The 23016-nt window shown below is 31.7% G+C and overlaps 1 protein-coding gene across 8 annotated transcripts in view; it reads right to left on the reverse strand.

The window, feature by feature from the left end:
- The window catches only part of Mms19 (MMS19 nucleotide excision repair protein), a 105672-nt gene that overhangs the window by 47890 nt on the left and 34766 nt on the right, over positions 1–23016 (reverse strand). For 4 of the 8 annotated variants that reach the window (XR_013015698.1, XM_076461040.1, XM_076461042.1 and 1 more), the window contains exons 4-8: positions 21438–21523; positions 8110–8254; positions 5944–6069; positions 4629–4690; positions 2672–2833 (exon numbers count right to left, since the gene is read on the reverse strand). Coding sequence is in view for 7 of the 8 variants with exons in the window: in XM_076461040.1 (XP_076317155.1) it covers positions 2672–2833; positions 4629–4690; positions 5944–6069; positions 8110–8254; positions 21438–21523 (581 nt within the window). In the remaining variant the exon portion in view is untranslated. Of the gene's footprint in view, positions 1–2671; positions 2834–4628; positions 4691–5943; positions 6070–8109; positions 8255–8636; positions 8758–21437; positions 21524–23016 lie in introns of those variants that run through there. The other 4 variants (XM_076461041.1, XM_076461044.1, XM_076461045.1 and 1 more) reach the window with 4 other exon arrangements.

Raw genomic sequence — 23016 nt, forward strand, 5'->3', positions numbered from 1 at the left:
GAAAGTGGAAAGTTGGTCGACCAAAACAAACTTGGTGCAGAAGTAACGATGCAGAGGCGAAGGCAGCCGGTAAGACATGGGCCGAGCTGAAGAGGATCGCCTAGAACCACGTTAGCTGGGGAGGTGTTGTTGCGGCCCTATGTTCCGCAAGGAATCAAGAGGCATAAGAAGAAGAAGATTGCCAATATGCATAATATTACACAATCGATCAAAATAAACCTCTTTCTCATGGGCGAATTCCATACATGTTTGACTATCTTGCTTGCAATAATCTTGAAACTTTTGAAGATAAGCCTCCAGTATTATTTTGTATGCTTTACAAATAGCTCTCATAATCTGTATAATGTTTTAAAGAGTGAGTGGCATAAGCTTCTTATGCTTTACCAGTTAAAACACTGTAATAATAGTGACCATTTTTGGTGGGCCATTTCACGGTTTGAAAAACTTTCTCAAAATGTTCGAAGTATTTATCAATGTCATTTTCATTAAACAATGGTACTTTAATACATTGATTGAGTTCAATGTTGTCATTTTGCCTTGGTCTAAGTTTCATTTCTCTCTCCACTTCAATATGGGCTTCCTCTTTATGGGCTGTGATACAAGCTTGCTCAAGCTCAATTTGTTTGAGTTTTAACTGGATTTTTAACACACATTTATCACTCAATGCTGATTGGATAATGGAAACACTAGAGTACTCTTCTAATGCTTACTCAGATTAATATCTCAATAATACACTTTTTTAGTTCATTTTTTCTCCTTGATTTCTTAACTTCTAATTCTAAAATTTTGAGCAATTCACTTTTGTTATATTTTTCTAGTTGTTTGAGGGAGGATGATTAAACAAAACCTTAACAATCAGACAATAAAATTTTATTCATGCTGATAAATATAAATTGAATGAAGATTTGAATTTTAATTTAAATTAATTTTGTCTCTGGTTCAGACATGAAACCCCAATTTATTATGTTACATATGTCATGGCTTACGATTTCAAAGAGCTGTATATTTTAATTTAGAAGTTAATTGAATGTCAACATGTATCAAATTTATATCTGCCAACAAGATTGATACATACAATCTTCTTTCTTAACACAAATATATTTCCATATACAAGCTACAATACCATTTATAAAAGCAGTTATTACAAATAATGACTTATAATACAACAGTTTTACAAACGTCCAAACAATACTGAGTCTTTTATGTGGTCAAGCACTGAATCTTTTATTGCCAGTTCAGGGAGAGCAAATTCTCTGTTTATCCTGTTATACTTCATGTAGTCGCTAGCCTCACATTGTTCACAAGCTGAGTTTTCTCTGATTAAGATATCTAATATCCTCATAAAAATACATCTGAAATTAATTCACTAAAGTTAAATAGGTTGTAATATTCAAAATCTATATTCCCAATCAAACATCTGTAGTTTCCCAATCAACAAGTGTTTATCACAGTTACAGTTTCCTAGGCTTATAGTATACTGTTTGTAGTTACCAAACAATATTCTACAGTCTCTTGGCATGTCTATTATAATCTTTGGGCAAATTTCAGTTGGCCCAACAACATTCAAAGATACACTAGTGGTTTTGTAAAACATGTATTATTGATTCTTACTCTCAAGAATCTTCTATAAATTTAGAGAACAAGCAGTATTTACACAATGCACATTTAACAATCTAAGTTACATACATTTCTAAATATATATTAAACTGAAACAAATATATTCAATCCATTACAAATTTAAATAACTGAACTGAGTTTAACTCTTATATGTTTAATAAATCTTTTTAAGTGTTTTATTGATCTTTAATTATGAGTGGAAATATTTACACTTATTGCCTCTATTGGTGTATGTCTTGCGTGTACAAGTACAACCTGCATTAAATAGATCAGACTATTAAAAAAACTTGCTATGACAACTGATCAGGGCCTTCAACATATTTCTATTGGCCTTTAGTCAGACTTGTTAAATATATTAAAGTACTTGAATTTCTTAAAGCAACAGAGAAACAACATCACTGAAGACCCTTCAGCATGTTCAAAGATAGTTTAATATGTCATCTGTACAGTAAAGATGGCTCTTGGATATGGGCCATCATTTGTTTGACATTATATGTCCTCAATGAGAATGGAATAGTAGGATTTCAGGACACACAGAAAATTTGAAGAAAATCTTTTACCAAATAAGCTTCAAGGGAATCCACATCGAAAACAACACAATATGAAGATTATAAATATATTACTTATATGTAACACAATATTTGATATGTTTATCACTAACATTTATATGTTATACATGTGGTTATTCACAAAAATAACTGCATTTGACAATAATGTCACTCTAATTATTGCACACTAGGATGCAACACTGATAAGCTAAAAAGAAATGACATTTATTGTGTATCTTTAGCTATAATAATTTATGTAACTGAATTATTAAATAGGCTATGTTTTTAATTCGTTCGTACTCTTATACCTTCTGCAAAATGTTGAACATCCAAAAGAAATAAGCTTTTGAAAAGATATTTGACTGTTTTTTTTAATTAATTTTTTTATATCAAACAATAACTAGTTTTCTATCATTATAAACGTTGAAGCTCACAATTGGCTATGATCATACTTTTATGCTTATATTAAAAGTCTACATGAATAAGCTTTATACTTCAGTACTTACCAGGGTGTTGAGAGCCTCTACTTTTGAATTTTGAATATCAGAGTCTAATTTCTCAAGAAACAGTGGGAGAGCATACTGTGAAAACTTAGATGTTGAAGCCAAGCATTTTCTTAAAGCTAAAGACAGCTCTTCTCTAGTTATTCCTTGTTCATCATCAGAAGGCTGCAAAGATTATATAAAACAGATACAAATACACAAACTACATAACACAATAGGTTTCTTCTACTGTGCAACCTTTTTTGTTTTATTATACTGAGATAGTAAAAAATAGTTTTATTACAATGTTAATATTATAATTAGTATTATTATGTTTATATTAGAAAGTTTTTTATAATCATTTACTATTTAAAATATTTTACTTGAAGCAATATGGAAAGAATCCAGAAATATCCCATCAAATAATATAGTGCTGTACATTATTTGAGGTAATATTTGGTTCCTTTCATATTGCTTTAAGTAAAATGTCTTAACCAGTAAGTGAACTATAATAAAACTGAAAAAAAAAAGAAAGATTCATGAATACATTAGGGTGAAAAAAATCATTAGTGCTGCCTTTCTCTTGAATTTTTTTTTCTTATGTTTTTAGGTTATATATCACAAAATATTAATAAACAACCATAATTTTATGAAATTGTATTTTCAGAAAGGTATTCAATGTCATTGAGTTAACATGTTAAATTCAGTGTGAGGTGTTACTTTTTATAATACGTCCAGTCAAAGAAATTATAACTGTTTAATGGAATAGTATATCCAACTTTACCTTGTGTACAGATAACATTCTTGCAGATACTGCATGGAACAGAGATACTTCCATATTCTAGCTCCTGTTTTCTGATTGCTGGGATACAGAGTGTGCTTTGCTAATGCAGTTTTGGCAGTCTCAAGCAGATTATTTTTTTTGTCATTGTTTTACTTCATTTTTCCAGATTTTGTTGCTGACTGTGTGTTTAATTAGATCAATCTACTTATTTATGTAGATCAGCAAAAGTTTGTTTTAATTTTCTTTATTTAAATAAAATTTGGTCTTTCAACTTTTCACTTTTATTATTTCACAGTGTAGCCACCTATAATTATCCAACCTAAATAGTTCACTGTAACTACCTTCTGCTTGTTATTATAAAAACTCAACAGCTAATTAAAGTAGCACAACCATAGTATTTAAGATTTCAGTACTATTACATATAATAGAATTTAATTTTGTAATATAAAAGATTTTGTCAGATTTATAATTTTATTCTAATACAGCTTAGCTTTGAGAATGTTAACTTGTTTTTCATGATTCTCTTTATAAAAATGCCAAATATTATAAAACATACCCACAGCAGTCACAATACATAATAAGACCAATTAAGTTGTTTATTAAAACCATTAGCTATTTAAAAATTATTTTGCAACTAAATTTCTATATGTTTATGTATCAAACCTACTGAAATATTTATTTGCAAGTTACACACAATATAACCATGAGCATACTAACATGCAAAGTTTAACTAACTCATTGTTTGTGTGAAAACATAGTTCTGTATAATTAGAAATGTTTGGATCTTCATGTACCAATGGTAGTGAGAAAATAAAATAAAAATAATCTAACTGAAGAATGTCTACAAGTAACAAAATTTCCAATATTTTTTCAACTTTGAAAAATAACTGTGTCTTAATATAGTGTTAAGCTGTAAAATGTATGTATTATCCTCAAAACAAAATAATGCTTACACAATCCATACTGATACGAACACAAGCATGTGTCAGAGCCAGTTAAAATATCTACATTGTTTATTGTGTGCTCTGTGTTTGGTTGTGATATTAATTTCACTCAAATGTACATTTTATTTGATTATTTGCAACATTTTGCTAATCTCTGTTTCAAATGCTTTTTATCCACACTAACTGGGTATTTCAATGTAATAAAATAGAAGTGGTATTGAAATATTTGTTAAATGCTCAGGAAGCTACTCACTGGTGTGAAGTCCACTGGAAAGTAACAAGCTACAACTTCGAACATTTCCTCTACAAATGGACCTAGAATATTTTTAACAAATAATGAGCATTAGTACTTTCTGTTAGAGTTTAGTGATCCAATATCAATTGCGTTTATAGTCAGTAGCCAAAGTCTAATCACTAGCTGGTTTTATCCCCATATTTTTGGCTACTAATCTGTTATCACATTCACTCAAGTCCAAAAAAGGGCTCTTTTAGTTGTAATACTGGATAAGGTTTAATTTTGAATCTTGAAAAAGAGGTTTGGTCTACCATCCAATTGGCTGGGATCTCTCCAATTATGATTTTAATCATATAATTTACTTTTAATGTCTCATGAAGGTTATCTGGTTTCACCAAGTTCTACGCCAGGTTGACATAGTGCATTATGAGTAAGGTAAATAAGGCTTCCTTTTCCTTTTATGCTGTCCACATCCCATTATTTTGGTATTATTCTAATTGATTAGCAACTGCAGACAGATCAGTATTACAGGCTCTTGTACGTCTGTTAGGCTCTGAAATTATGTTTTCTTTGATCTTTATGTTTCTTCAAGATATTGAAGTCTACATTCACAAGGACTGTTGTAATCACTGTGCTTTTGCCCTCTTTAATGATTATGTTTATACATTGTAAAACTATGCTTATAACAGAAATAGTTTTAGAAGTCCTTATACATACACCATGCAATATTTTTGAAATATTTTTTCAGATAATAAGATAGCCAATTATAAATAATACATACATATTCAAACCTGTATGATTGTTATGCTCAAGACATATGCTCTGCACGTATAAAAAAAGATTAAAGATTATTGTCACTATACATACACACGTACATATACATATACATAAGAACACAATACATTCCTATAACACAACCTTTACAACAGGAAAATGCTTTTACCATTTGAATAATAATCTATAAAACTAATATAATCCACCCTAAAACATGTATTAACTTGCTTTAAGTTCTTAAATAATTTCAAATAAGAAAATGAACTGAGAGTCTTAATTACAGGTTACTTTTTCCAATGTTCAACAGTTCTTTAGATTACTTACTTTAGAAAACTTGTGTTTACTGTATACTTTCATCTTGGAGATTTGAGTTATTCTTACTCAATCTTTTATGTAAATCAAAATGTTGTATAAAGAAGAAGAAATTTTGAAAGAAAGTTTAGTAATACAGATCGTATTACCCCAAAAATTTAAGTGTTAGGTGCAAGTCTAATTTAATAAAAGTAACAATTACAACTTGTTTTACAAAAATATATGCAATATTCTAAAAATTGCCCACCTATGTTAATATTCTGTACAATCAATGGCACAATGTGAAGAGCTAGAAGCAAGCATCGTGGATCTCGCTCTCCATCCAACATCTGAACAAAACCAAGAACAAAATCTGGTCCCATCTGCTGCAGCTCTGTAAAGATTAAAAAAACCTCTATGTTATTAAAAGAGAAAAGATCAGAGTGTATGATAAATGAATAATCTTTCAGACACAAATGATTTGTAATACAATGTGTTTATAGTCTAGAAGCTACTAAATTACCAAGATACAACTCTTCTAGATTTTCTGAAGTAAACATAAAAAAAAAAAATATATACATCTATGTTTTATTTTTAGTGCTAATTTTGAAATGAATATCAGAAAATGCATACTAAAAATAAAATGTAATATATATATTTATATTTATGATAACACTGAATGAAACAATTTCTGTAAGATGTCTGCAGCAAAGTAAAATAAACTGGCTAAATGTGAAAACATAATAATATACATATAAAGCTGAGCTTCAGCCAACATTTTTTAAAGATGCATCTTCAACATGATGAAATTGTATCATTACAATAATGTAAGTAAATGTTTAGTATCAAAGACAGACACAAATTACCTTATACTTTAACACGTGAAATACTGTAAATTTTTAGAATTTCAAATAAAATTGTACTGTATACTACACACAAAATACGTATGGATGTTATCGATTGTTTTAACTCATTTTTCTACATTATTTATGTACCAAATTCCTTGTGGAACATGCCTTTACTTTTAATAACATGTAAGTTACTAAAAACAATGTAAAAAATGAATAAAACTACAATTAATCTCCCTGCTTACTATGTCCTCAATATTTTATGTACAAAATGACTGATTTTACAAGCTTTTGTTATTTGCAATGAGTATCTGTTAAGGTACAAAAAAAAACAAAAAACAAAATCTGTTAAAAAACAAAATTACTCAATCTAATGCAATGCCTGGATTTCACTGGTAGTTATCATAAAAACAAGTCATTAATTTGCAATTAATATCATGTGAGGATGAAACTTATTTTTTATAGCATCTGTATTGTTACTACTAGTAAGAAAGTATTTTTACACATTTACTATCCACATTATATATTTTAATTAAAAAATTTATAATGCTATAAATTGGATTTGATACACACAATGGGCAAAACACATATAGCCCATAGTGTAGCTTTGTGCTTAATAACAAACAAAAATAATGGCAATATTTGAATTGCCTGGATAGCTACAATAATAAAAATAATAATAATAACTGGAAAAACCTAATTTTGTTTAGCAGATTTCTTTGCATTATTAATGAAAAAAATTATAATGGTAATATTTCAATTACTAGGCAGTTGAACAGTAAAAAACATTGACAACTGAAAACACTAAATTCGATTAGTTGATTATTTTCATTACATTAATTGATTAAATAGTCATTTCAACTACTGAACAGTTGAAATAACTGGAAACACCAATTTTGATTAGTTTATTATCTTGTTACATTAATTGGTGGAACCATAATTACAGTTTATTCATTACTTCATGTCACACCAACTTAGTCGATGTTCGTATATAAATGAGTGTAACACCCAGTTCTAATCACCAGTAGCTAATAAGTTTAACTTAAAGATTAAAATCTGGTTTAAGTATCAAAAAATATGTTGAAGATCTTACAACAGTACCAAATAAAAAGTGTTTAAAATAAGAAAATATAGCACATTGCCTTTCAACAGGAAAAGTTCACTAAATAACCCAAAGATGTATTCAAGGTGTTAAAAGAAGTATATTTGTTCCTGAAAATAATTAAATGACAGGTGTGCTATGTTGATAAAATGTACACATAATTTAGAATAAGAAATAATCTAGTTTAGATTCTGAACAGAGATTTATCATAGTGCATAATAAAATGACATTTAGTCTTTTGAATAGACATTCAATTATTATGATTAGCAAAACAGACAAGCATTAGGGTCACAAAAAAAGAAAATGGTATTATATCAAATTCAAAACAAGACTATTTAAGGTCAAAATACTTTGAAGAACTTCCAAAAAATTATACATATCAGTAAGTCAATTCAAAAAAAGAAAATGGTATTATATCAAATTCAAAACAAGACTTTTTTTTATGTCAAAATACTTTGAAGAACTTCCAAAACATTATACATACCAGTAATTCGATTCTGAATTAGATGTGATACAAGCTGAAAAGTACAAAAGCGTTCAGTTTGTAACAGAGATGGAATATATACTTCACTGAATATTCCTCTTAAAATTTTTTCAACTTGTTCTGCTTGTAGGTTTTCCATTTTGGCCTGTAGAGAAGTCACACATGAACTTTAGACTTTTAGCTTTTCCTGAATTAGTTTTAGCAACAGATATTATATTCAAATCAAGTATTTGTACTAAACCTAGAATACACCAAAATCTGGATTTCATGATTAAAAAACAGTTTCAGCTCACAATATGTAAATTAATGTATAGGGTGCACTTTTAGAATTTTCTAGTGAAATTAATGTACAAAAATTACAAATATAACACAAAAAACAACAACACTGAAAATGAAAGACTCAGATAAATTCTCTAAATTAACAAATACTAAAACAAACTATTTTTATGCTTTCCATTAAAAAGAGAAATATTTACAAATGAAAGTTAATTTTCCTAAATTAAAAATGCATTTCCAATATTACTTACCTACTCTGGCACCTGGCCATTCCTTGATCTTCACTTGTTCCAGTCTTTTATTCCCCACTTAAATGCTCTTGATGATTTTTAGCCTTGTGACAATTTTCAACTAGACCAATGCATCCTTTATCCTGGTAGTGTATACAAGTACATCACTCAGATAATGTAACCACTTTTTTTGGGACTTACACCATCCCAGTTACTAACACCAGCTCTTAGCAGAGAGGAAGGACACAAGAGTGTCAGAAGAAGCATTATTGGAAAAATATTTTTGAATTAGAAAAATGTTAACTTCCAAAGCATACCATCTGCTCACTCATAGAATCCCACATTGAAAAGGTGGAAAGACTGGTGAGAGAGAGCATTATCCATACAGAAAGCATTTGCATAGAACAGATAAAGAAGGATAATTCATCTTCTGTACAAATACTCTGGAATTCCTGACCTTAAATATATGTACACCATATTTGAAGTTGAAACATCTGTGAAAAGATGAAACTCAGGACAGAGGGGTGGTATGGGTACACCAATCCAACCTTAAACTTGGCAATTATGCTTTGAACAGTACATTTCAGCACATTAAGTTATGTGACAATCCCGGAAAGAGACACACAAGACTTATATTTTACAATAATTTGGTTTTTTAAATCACTGGACAGTTGTTTCCTGTTCACCATGATGACCAAGTAGATAATGATGGAGACAGCACTAAATTCCAATAATTATGAACCCAGTGTCTAGTTCTGAAATGGTATAATGTAGTTTATTCACCAAACTAAACAAAATTTTTTATGAGAATATCAGTTTTTTCACACGTTTTGAAATTTACAAACACTTTCTGCTCCGCCTATTTTTGGTTATTTGTTTATAAACAGTTTATTTGTTGTTTAATTTACATAAACATTTATGTAGATGTGTGTTAGTATATTGTTTATAATATACTATAAGTCTATTAGCCTAATCTTGATACTTTTTAAGTTATGAGCAAAAAACTACTCTGGATGCAGGGGTACGAACACTTCCTGTTGTAACTGTACCCTGAAAATCTCTTATAAATACTTACTTCCTCTTACAGAATAGCTTTTCTCAACTTGCACCACTGTGGAAAATTTTTATTGTATGCAACTATTGTTCTAACTCTCATTTCTATATATCCAATGCAAATGATCATGCAGAAGTTCTCCACAAATAAGAGCATGACACCACTCACAACCAATGCCAACCACACCTCTACACTTGTTAATTGCTTCAAAATTGGTCAGATGACCTACTCCATGTATCACTGGAAGTAGAGGGGCTAGGTGGAAAATGTGAAAGTGAGTAACATCTATTGGAAATACATTTTCAATGTAGGAAATTGGTAATTTCCAAAACAATACCTCACCTCCACACACAAAATAGCTAGAATCCCACAATGAATTGATGGAGGGCTGATAATAAAAAATGGTCCCCCTTTAGGAAACACCCAAAGAGAGACCAGGAGGTGTAGAATCAAAAAGGAAAAATCAAACCTCAGTGAGAGACTACACCACATCTATTCCAGATATACCTTTCGCTATTTTATGACAGTGTTATAAACATAAAAGGTGGAAAAACCTAAAAATCTCAGATCGTGTATTATCAACAAATGGTGCTCCTGGGTGTCAAGTGGCCAGGCAGTATCTGGAATGGTACATCAGAGCTGCAGTTTACTAACCTCAAAGTATGAATTGGTAGGGAATATGAGTTTCCACACCAAAATCCATCTCCATTTGCACACACTTCCAACTCCACACAAGATCTACCAAGAATTGGTATCCAGAAGATGGTAGTGAAGCAACTGGTATTTTTAAAGTTTTATAAAACTAAGTTTCTTGGTGTGGTATGTACACATACAGAAATGGCATAAAAAAAACGTCTGTATTGAAAAATTATGTCAAGCCATAGGGGAAGCATAGTCAGCTAGTTAGTTAGTATTGAGAATTATAAGTTAAAGAGTTATTAAAAAAACACACCTAGAACCTCTGTAAAGATATTGAGAGAAAATTCTAGTCACAAGTTTGATAACAAGTTAATGATGCTGATCTAGTAGTAGTAAAGAAAAGGCTACTTAAAAGTATATAACAGCATCTAAAATTGGTACTTTGATGTGAGATTCATTACTACAAACTGAAGTAGTACTATAAGTAAGAAAGTAAGTGATTCACTCACCCTCAAAGTAAGCAATTACTTGAGAGTTTTGGTTTTTGTTCTGGGAAGTCTGATGAGTTGCAGAAATTAACCAATGAACTGACAGGACTATTTATGGGTAGTCAAGTACGCTACTTGGAAACTCTTAATAATACGAGGAAACTATGATATAAAAACTCCTGTCTGGTGCTAGATAGTAATAACAAATTGATATATACAACAAGTAGTTGCAGCAATCCTCCTCCAGGGCAATCCAATAGTTCAACAATGGTGAAGGAATATAATTTACAACAGAACACTTTCTCAACTTTGATGCAAGTAAGATTGCTATTCCTCTTGTTCAACCAATGTAATTAAAGATAAAGTAGTAAAGTGAATTAATAACACAAGATAATATTTGTAAGATATTGCAGTATATTCTGTGTAAATTAGGAAAACATTGTCAGCAACAATTAATTTGAAAATTTAATTATTAACCCTTTAGCAATGAGCTTGGTAGAGTATATAAAAGTTTGTACACACATTTGCACACATTAAGTATTTATGTTATAACATTTGATGCAGTGTGTGTATATCTTCACAAAATTTAGCAGCTTTTTAGTAAAGATTAGAAGTGATTTATAAACAAAGAGTCAGGTTTTACAATGAAGTGTTTTTTTTACTGAAGATTTGTTTGTGAAAATATCTAGTCTGCTTCATTACAAGTGCAAAGCGATTTTGATGTTATGATTAAAAACATATTCTTTGTCCCAAATATTAGTTGTTCAATTTCTAAAATGTCCTAAATTTAATTTAAGTAACACTATATATTTTGTCTGTTATTTTCTCTAACCTAATTTTGTGGAGTCTATAAATTTGGCTGAACTCATAACCACCATAAAAATTAGGAAATAAATATAAATTATGTATTTTTTGTTCAAGAATGACTACAAATGACTACTCAAGTACATAAATGTTTTTACTAAAATCTTAAATCTTATAGCATTATCCATTTACACATATTTATCATTTTTGTAGCACTGACCTTCTAGTCCTGCCTAGCTAACATTAAAGATCTCATGTTGTTGAAGCACATATACATTCATGTTACTGTAGCCAGTAATATAAATCTGACCCTATTTTGGGCTGTGTTTTAGTGGGCTAGTAATATTTTGTAATATACAGTTCCATTTTGATTATTGTACATTATACATATGTACAGATTATTACTATTTAGAAATAAGTTACTAAACTTATGTTGTTTTTTAATATAGAATAGTAAATAAAGAAGTAAGGCAAACAATCATCTCTTGTACCATAGCCTTTGAACTTGGTTGCTGCTTGATGTGGGTTGCTAAGCCTTTTAAAATTTCACACATGGAAGATATGAAATTTGTTTAGCTTCAATATACACAATTGAATCACTGAAAATATGATAAATTACTATATTAATATCACAGAATTCCAATGTAATTTATTAATCATGGTAACTAAGCTGTATTTAGGTTTAAATCAAATATGAAATTTCAAGCAGACTAAAGACCAACCAAGCTCTTTTAAATCTTGGTTTGAAACAATAAGGAAGCGTTCTAACAGATTACGGTGGCTGAGAAAACCACTAGGTGGACATTCTAAACTGCATATTGGTTATTTACATGTCATATACTAAAGTAAGTGTATATAAGGGACCATTACCAAAAACAGAAAGAGGCAAATGAGTCCCATTGTGGTTGATTCAGTACATAAGCCACATCTTAGCAAAGTAAAAATCTATGAGGTTCTTATTTTATATTCTATATTGTCAATATTGGTAACTGTGTTCCTAATTCATACAAGACTATAGACTTATTATTTTGACATCACAAACATCTAATTTGAACTAGTGCTGCATTCAACATACCATGACTTGCAAAAAATGATACTTAGTGGTGTTCTTCTAATATTTACTATTAAATTTGGAAATTAATTAATGTATAATACTAAATTTTCAATTACAATTCACAATTTGATATGAAACTTACTGACATAAATTAATAAAATAGTAGTTTAATAAAATTTTGAATGCAAGTCAACAAAATAAGATGACATGGCCTTTGCCCTGCGACTTATTGTGATATGGTTAAAGAACTGACTGATTGTTGAAGAAAAATGTATGCTATACATGAGAACTTAAATAAAATTGATGCACTTATGGAATCTCAGTCTCAGAATCGTTTTCTTTAGTCTAACCATAAATTACTTCAAATTTGTGACTGGTGAGCTCCATTTGCCACTACATTACACAATGAAATAAATTTGGGGCAATTGACAATAAAGTCAAAGCTCCAACGGCTAGCCCAAGGGTCTACCAATTACAACTGGTGCAATCTGAAAGTGATTTGGAGTAACTAACAACATACTGGTTAGAGTAAAAAAAAGAGTAGAAGTAAGTATGTCAGTTTAAACAATAGTGCAAGCAAATAAGTTATAAATAAATATGGCTACTGCTAGTGTAGGCACAACTACAGAAGAGGGTGGTACATGCCCTAGAGTCAACAGAAGAGTTAATACTAATTATGATGTTATGGCAGAGCAACCTGCACAAGCAAGTCCATACAGTGCTATACACTTAATGAGCTCTATACCTTTCTATCATAGTAGATTCAATGAAGATGTCAAGAGCTTTATTAAGGCTTTAAATGAAGCTGTTAGAATATTAGGTTGGGCCAATGCTTAAAAGGCAGACACTTTAAGAGTAAGAATGGAAGGAGAAGCAAAATGGTATATTAGACTCACAGTGACCTGTATGAAACAACATATTTTCAGTATTTATTATACAAATTAGCAGAAGAATGAAAAATAATGGTGATTTTGACAGAAATATGTAACTTAATGCAGCAAGGAGAGGACTATGTCTGAATATTTGGACACAGGTTACAAGAGTTAGGGAATAGATTGCACAGAGCTTACATGCATACAGGACACTTCAAAATCTGATTATAAACAAGGATTGTTGAGTAATGCAGCCCAAAGCCATGTAAATGAGGCAAATACACCCCAAGTAACATTGCTTGATTTGATTGAGGTATGAGATAAACAGATATACAGACATAGGCACTCTGCCGTAAATGTAATAGACCTAAAAAAAACAGAATGCCAAAATTAGCCTGATGGCTTCCAGTGTTTTAACCATAGCAAAGAAATGTTTCCAAAATCTAAAAAAGAATGAGCAAATAGCATGTTTTATGGTATTAAAGGTCACATAGTTTGAGATAACATCACTCGCAGAAGGCAGGAAACAGGAAAGCTGAAAGGCTGGAGCTTACAGAGGAAAGTTTCCTAGAAATAACAGTAGTTCTAAATTTGCTTTAAAATCAAAAAACACAATACCTATCAGGATTAAAAAGGGAAAGCAGAGGCAGTTCTGGCAATTTGGAATAAGAGATTGAGTGTCCATAGTGTAACTGAAATATCGTCAGTAGTTGTAGTGGAAATAGAAGGTATAATACACTGGTTGTTAGTTGACATGGGTACTCATTATTCACATGGAAATAGAAGGTATAATACACTGGTTGTTAGTTGACATGGGTACTCATTATTCACATGGAAATAGAAGGTATAATACACTGGTTGTTAGTTGACATGGGTACTCATTATTCACATGGAAATAGAAGGTATAATACACTGGTTGTTGGTTGACATGGGTACTCATTATTCACATGGAAATAGAAGGTATAATACACTGGTTGTTAGTTGACATGGGTACTCATTATTCACATGGAAATAGAAGGTATAATACACTGGTTGTTAGTTGACATGGGTACTCATTATTCACATGGAAATAGAAGGTATAATACACTGGTTGTTAGTTGACATGGGTACTCATTATTCACATGGAAATAGAAGGTATAATACACTGGTTGTTAGTTGACATGGGTACTCATTATTCACATGGAAATAGAAGGTATAATACACTGGTTGTTAGTTGACATGGGTACTCATTATTCACATGGAAATAGAAGGTATAATACACTGGTTGTTAGTTGACATGGGTACTCATTATTCACATGGAAATAGAAGGTATAATACACTGGTTGTTAGTTGACATGGGTACTCATTATTCACATGGAAATAGAAGGTATAATACACTGGTTGTTAGTTGACATGGGTACTCATTATTCACATGGAAATAGAAGGTATAATACACTGGTTGTTAGTTGACATGGGTACTCATTATTCACATGGAAATAGAAGGTATAATACACTGGTTGTTAGTTGACATGGGTACTCATTATTCACATGGAAATAGAAGGTATAATACACTGGTTGTTAGTTGACATGGGTACTCATTATTCACATGGAAATAGAAGGTATAATACACTGGTTGTTAGTTGACATGGGTACTCATTATTCACATGGAAATAGAAGGTATAATACACTGGTTGTTAGTTGACATGGGTACTCATTATTCACATGGAAATAGAAGGTATAATACACTGGTTGTTAGTTCACATGGGTACTCATTATTCACATGGAAATAGAAGGTATAATACACTGGTTGTTAGTTCACATGGGTACTCATTATTCACATGGAAATAGAAGGTATAATACACTGGTTGTTAGTTGACATGGGTACTCATTATTCACATGGAAATAGAAGGTATAAAACACTGGTTGTTAGTTGACATGGGTACTCATTATTCACATGGAAATAGAAGGTATAAAACACTGGTTGTTATTTGACATGGGTACTCATTATTCACATGGAAATAGAAGGTATAAAACACTGGTTGTTAGTTGACATGGGTACTCATTATTCACATGGAAATAGAAGGTATAAAACACTGGTTGTTAGTTGACATGGGTACTCATTATTCACAATTAAGTGCAGAACAGAAATCCAACATTGTTGAAAAAATGTTTGGAAAGAAGTTTCTAAAAGTATTCTATAATGTCTGTAACACAACATTCTGTCAAAACACTAGGTAAATATAGCATGAAGATGAAAATAGGAGAGGTACTGATAGAACACTCATTTTATGTTTTCAAACAGATGGTATCACAGAGCAAGATTTTGTAAGAGCTTATGAAACTGAAATATCTCTTACTTCTGTTAAGCTATGCACATAAATGGAGATCTTAAGCTTTGTATGACTTGTGTGTTCAGACTCGTGCAACAATCAAGACAAATGATACCTTCCCACTGAATAAAGCTAATCATCGTTACCCAACACTAGTATTAGTAGGGCTAAGGATCAACTCTCTAAATACAAAGGCACTGATCTCCTAAAGTGTAGTGACGCTTGACAAGGTTGAAGAGGTGAAAGCAACAAATGTTTCAAAGGAAATGCAGTGAATAAGAATAAACAGAAAAGCTCTAAGCTTAGCAAAAGTAGTAGTAAGAAAACAATAAATAAAGTAAGCAATGGTGAAGAATAAGGTAGCAAATAAGACTAACATAAACAACAGAGTATCCCAAAAGGAGTTTTTGAAAGAAAGAATACCTATGAGAAGTCGATTCATTGTTGAAGCTAAAGTAAATGGCTAAGTGTAATAAAATGTTAGTTGTGCTCATTGAGATAGTAAAAGCAGAAGTTTACATAAATGCTTGTATTAGCAAAGTGTCCACAAGAAACACTGTGCCTATAAAAATGTTAAATGTAAATGAAGAAAAAATAATACTACATAAGAAAAACATTAGCTGCAGTAGAACAATATAATGTCCAGTATACTAAGAAACAGGTGCAACAAAGTAAGATAGCTTGCTTTTCTATCTTAAGAAAGATAACACTTTAGGGCTCTCACAGGATACAACAAACAATCAGGATTGGACCAGTTATAAAGTTGATAAATGGATGGGTAGAAGGGTCGTTTCCCTTCACTGCCTGCCAGTCTTGGGAAGGAAGAACCTATTGGGATAAAACAGGATGAATGTGGAATGAAACAGAGTCTTATGCACATGGACTGCAAACAACCTTGACTTATGACATCCACAAAACACCAACAACAAAATATACAATTTAATAGAAAAGTGAAATAAACAACATGAAGCTAGGGGCTCAAAAGGAGGATGATACAACACATGTAAAACAACTGTAAAATCCCAATTCACTAACTTAAATGGTCATTCGGGCTGAAGAATATAAAAGAATTTTAGTAGGCCCGATAGAAATGTGGATTCAGTAACCTTCTGATATTTAGAATACCTAAAAATAGTGGATAAATAATCCTTATATAAAGCTACTGTAGACAAAAAAAGATCATTCTCAAATATCCAAGTGTCAAAGAATGGGATACAGTAGATACTTTTGGATGAAGAGGGTTTAAATTCCTTTTAATATACCACAGATGATAAATATTCCATTTCTGTTTATAAATGGTCAATGGCTGGCCTATGGAGATAATTAGTTAAATAAAGAAAAACTTTAGAAGTTAAACCCTTATGTCAGGCAAAAGATCGCATAACTTTTGAGCATGAAGTATGAGTTTCCAAACAACTGGGTGGAGAATGTCTAATAAAGCTTGTCCCAAAAGAGAATGCCAATGTGGAAAAGGTAGAGTTGGACATTTTCATAGACACAGAAGAAGCAAAAACCATGTTTAGCTGGCCAATATAGTCAAAACCTGGGTCAACAGCCAAATTGGGGGAAAAGCATACAGATATGAATCTGTCCAGTTCTGACTGAATGTATCTACACCCAATGCTTGGGATATAAACTATCAGAGATAAAAACAATTGCAGTTCAAAATTCTAATGATTTCCAAAGGCATCGATCATTGGAAACATGAACTGAGAACAAGTCCACTGAAAAACCTTGTAAAATAGCATCCATTCTGTTGGAAGAATCCACAATTGAGACAAGCCACCTACCATTAAATTCATCACTCCTGGAACATAAAATGTTAAAAGACTAATACGATGGAAATATGCTCAGCAGAGAAGATTCAAAGTAAAAAACAGAGGTATCAAGAATGTCTTCCTCCTAGACAAGGAATTGGAGATACCAACATGGAATTGTCAGAATGTATCATGACAATTTTTCTTTTTTTCTCTTCAAGAGAGACAGACTTTGAACCATTGCCAGGTGTGCTGCAAGGAGGTTTAAAACACTAACTTTTGATCTTGATAACAAGCTCCCTATCCTTGAAGAAATGTATATCTGAATAGATAGTTCTTAGGACGAAGAGGAGGCCTGGACATCCCAAAAGTAGTATTGTTCTGATCCACTCAGCATTCATAATTAACAATGTTGTTCTTGAGTAATGAGAAAGGATGATCCAAAGGATTGGAATGGAATACATGATTCATTGTTCACACATTAACCACTGAAGGGACGTCATATGTGCTCATTTCAAAGGAATAAGAGGCTCAATGTGTGATTCATTGGTCACACATTAACCACTGAAGGGACTTCATATGTGCTCATTTCAAAGGAATAAGAGGCTCAATGGATATCTGATTCCCCCCCCCCCAAAGAAAAGAGAAAAATATCCACACAGTTGAAGACATAACTAAAAGCCTGATGGCTTTTTGCATGGCTCAAAAATAGATTGGCATTGGTTGAGCATGATGGAAAAGATAGTTGGTTACAAAATAGCTTTCTCCAGTGTAATATGGAAGCTCACTTTTGTGGCTTCTGAAAGGAGAATCTGAAAAAGTTGTTCTGCTACTTGATGGTATGGAGCCAGAAGGCACCAGCTGTCCAGATAATTACACATGCACAGTGCCAAGGAATGCAGGTAACAATAAAAGGCTTGAACAACTCTACAGAAGACACAAGGTGTTGATGCAAGTCCAAAAGGTACAGTCCTGAACTGCAGCATTTGACCCTTGTGTACAAACTTGAAAAACCTCCAGGAAGATTCTATTATATGAATATGAAGCGTTGGTAACATCAAACTAAGTCATCTAGAGTGCTGTTGCAAAGTGCCATCATAGGTTGAGAAAAGATTCCATCATAAAGTGGGGAAGATCTAAAAATTGATTGGGTTGAGACAGATTGATGATTGGATGATAATATCCTGTCTTCTTAGGAACAACAACTAAACAGGAATAAAATCCCAGAAAAATGGGATCGATCCTCGCTACTGCCCTTTTGGTTAACAACTCTCTTACAGCCTGGGAATGAAAGTCCATTCACTGTTGGAAGTGAAAAGGCAACAGGTTGAGCAGAAAATGGTAGAGGTAATGTAAAGTGAATGACCAACCCTGCAACCAGAACATGGATTACTCATGGATCTCTGGTGAAAGAATTTCAGATATCCAGGAAATGATGTAATCATGCTGTGATTGCTCTCCCACTCATTGGATAGCCACAAACACAATTGTTATTGGTCTGCCTGAGCCAAAGATCCTTGAGAATATTGAAGAACCCTATTATAAGAACTGAAAGAGGGAGTTGGAAAACACAATGGGTAAATACTTCCAAATTAACATCAGAAATACTAGAAGCCATAGATGATAAAGAATGTAAATGGGCTGTATCAATTTGTGATTCTAACATCTATGGGACTCTGTCAAATAATTCCCTAAGAGAAGACAGTAAAGGAAACCTTTTTAACAAAGAGTCTCTATCCAATAAATCCCAACACCAAACCAGTCAGGAAATCAAAAAAAAAACTGAAGAAGAAAATCTGACCAAAGTAAATGTTCTAAGTCAAAATGTATATAGTGAATAATCTCAACACCACGCCAAATTCTTTGTCAAGAAATTCAGAAATTATATTATCTGAATGAGGTACTTAGATACAACAGCTTAGAGGGCACATTGAAGTTGATGGAGAATTTTGCAAATTAGAATTTGTCTAGGGTACTTGAGTGGAGTATAAAGGACTGAAGCAAGCATTTTCAATGCTTAAGTGGGCATGGTGTGTAAGCCCTGGAAACTGAGAAATAGCTATATTGTCAGCAGAGGTATGTTTTGGAATTATTTTACTTCAATTTTTAAAATAATATGCAGGTGTGAACTCAATATGTGATAGGTACTTTGCAGCCTAGATTGGATTAAAGTTAAATTTAAAATGTTCAGTGATTTTTGTACAAATCCACTCAAAGAATATTTGCACTAGCCATTTCCCAATTTATGTGATAGGCAGTCAACACCACCACTTTGTGAGTTACTCTAATGTGCAGCATGCTTTGGCTGTCACTCTTATAAAGGAACACACAGTCCTTGAAGTAAAAAAAGCCATTTTTCTTCCTGTCAAACAACAGAAACTTTGATACACAGTCTGGCATACTAAACATGTCTGTGCTTGGCTCAAAATTTAAAATAAAAGATAAAAAATATACATGTAAAATATTCATCTTAACCTGTTGACTGCCAAGTATTTCAGGTGCTACGGCAGCTCCTATGCCAGGTTTTTTTCAGCAAAATTGAGTAATTTTTAAAACTAAGGAAATAAGTAACAAATACTATTTTTTCTCTAAGCCACACTTATAGTAGTACACAAAATGAAGAAATATGTACAAAACATGAAACAATAACTCATCTGTGGCACTGTGTTACCGATCAGCTTGGACGAGTTATCTCGTCTATGGCACTGAACAGGTTAAACCTATATTATTTTACTGCTTAATGAGGATAGATTTTGTTTGTTAGTTTTGTGAAGGAAAAAAACATCAGTATCTTGCAGTACCACAGATATTTGTTGTGAAATTTAAATGTCTATCCAATTATTTCTTCACTTACTATTAAAAATGACTGAGTGTTCAACTTTAGCTCATCAAAATTGTTTTAAAACAGATACATTAAAAACTGAGCCCTCAAAAGGTTAAACATTTATTTCTTCTAAACAAAACTACATGGTGTTTGGAAAGTCACTGAGCAGTTTTGTCTGTTAATAAATATATAGGTGCACAGTGACTTTCCGCACACCCTGTATATTCCATAATACATTTAACCACTGTGTCTGCAAAGACAAACCATTCTTTAACTGATTACCTATAACCACTTGTTTCTTTCCATTCTGTATTGTGATCTTCTGTATCATATCATTAACTTTGTGAAAACAAGCTTTACAAACCGATTCATTACATGGGAACCTTTCTTTAGTTATACTAATACTAATCTTTTACTACTAACACCAGAATCTTAGGTATATTGTGCATATAAGTTACTATAGTAATGACTCGTATAACAACTGTAAAGTTTAAAATTCACAGACATTGATTACCATCAAACCTCAAACATTATGTTCAATCCTGAAATGTATACATTAAACAAAATTTTGTACATCATAAAAGTGAAGAACATTAATTCAATATTACAACATTTTTTGCAAAACGGTTCACATATAACAGTTTTAGATGTCTTCCTTTTAAAATTAAAAAGTTGAAATATGACATCAAGAAACTGTTTTTAATCATCTGAGTGTAAAATTTCATAAAGATTGTAACACTGATACAAAAAACAAATGACGACTTCAAAAATCATAATAGTTAAATATACAAATAAGATAATCTGTTATTCATTTGGAATACTATAATATTACCCTAGTTTGATAACTCATACAAGTGTATAAAAACATTCACTAGAAAAACGTTAACAAATATCTTCCATCAGCATGCCATATCATCAAGAAAGATGCCAATTATAATCAAATTTTTTTTAATTTTACAAATACTATATCAAGTATTATCATGAAATATTTTTTTAAATCAACCACATGCGTACCACTTACCAAAGCAAGTAAGCCATACAATACATGAGGAACAACTGAATGATGATCCTTCAGCCGATCAATAAAAAATATTACCAACACTTCCACTGTACAAGTAAAGAAAAATAGTAAATAAGATGTATGTTATTGTTAATATTGTTAACAAAGTACTAATATATCTTGGAATAAAAAGAGTAGAAAATAAATTACAAATATATGAAGTCAAATTTCTAATTAAACTTTTATTATCATAATAAAGAAAAACTACTATAGTGCAGAAATACTTGAAACTTCACAACATTAACAAACAATTCTAATTCAAATAATAGTTTTACAGTATAAAGTGTGATTTAAATACATTACAGAAAACCCTTTCATGCATTTTTCTGTTAAAGCGACAGTTCATTTATGTTCTAATAATATTTAGTTAATACAATACCAACTATCTGCACAAACTCTTGATAAAAAGTTCAAAGAGACTGTGCATATGTGACAAACCAGTGTGAGCAGTGTTACCATCTTTATCTGAAAGTGTATTTAAGATAGATACTCACCACTCCACTAAACTAGAGCTGTTACAGTATAGTTCTCCACCAATAGGAAGGTGATAAATCATCCATGCACTAGCATTATAACAAGGGTTCATTTTTGATTAGACAACAGAATTACAAGAAAAGTGAAAAGGAAGAATGGGAGGTTTCTATATGAAATACAAAGTTAGGTAAAGATAAATATTAATTTCAGAACTGCTGCTCTCCACAAAGCTATGAGAACTAGAACTGCAAATTGATAAGACAGTGGAAAGATCTCTGTAAATAAAGATTATTAAAAAGATGAGTTCCTTTCTGAAATAATAGTGTCAAAAATAGAAATCCATGAAACATGCCACCTATGTTGGGAAACCTAGTTTTGCATCACTTAGTGGAATGGAAGCCCTCAATCATTTCATGTAAGGAATTTTTTTCACCTAATAGAAGATGGTAGAAGAAAATGTATAGTAAAAATCTTATGCGTAGTACTATATGCATAGTGTTATAAAAATAGACAGAATATAAAATTGCTTAACAGGCCATTCTCTCTCAACTGGTTGGAAAAGCATTAGTGTGTTGTATGGCCAAATTGAAGTAAGAGAGACAAGTATGGGTGGAAGGAGAAGAAATGAACATGTAGAAAGGCAGCAAAGAAGAGAGGCACTACCAAGAGAACACAACAAGAAGTGTCACAAATCAAAACCAGGACCTGAAGTTAAAAGACAAAGAGGTAGATGTAGATATGCATATACAAAAAGCTGAGACCAGTGCTGACAGAAAGTATTAATGGCTGAGGTGGAAGAATGGGCAACAGGACACCAAAGGAGAGAAAGCTTAGAAATGAGTGGTAGCAAGAAATAATTAAATACAATCTTCAAGAGAGATGCCACCCAAATGAAACCTGGGTAGGTGGGTAGGTATTCGATGTTTATTGGCACAAGGCTACAGGGCTATCTGTGCCAGACAAGATGTGGTACAGTAGAGGTATAGGGCAATTAAGGTAAAAAGTAAAATACGTAAAATTAGGAACTGCCAGGAACGACTGAAGCAAGAAGTACACCCTTGCTATC

The sequence above is a fragment of the Tachypleus tridentatus genome, chromosome 10 (genome assembly GCF_004210375.1).
Source record: "Tachypleus tridentatus isolate NWPU-2018 chromosome 10, ASM421037v1, whole genome shotgun sequence".
Taxonomy (NCBI): domain Eukaryota; kingdom Metazoa; phylum Arthropoda; class Merostomata; order Xiphosura; family Limulidae; genus Tachypleus; species Tachypleus tridentatus.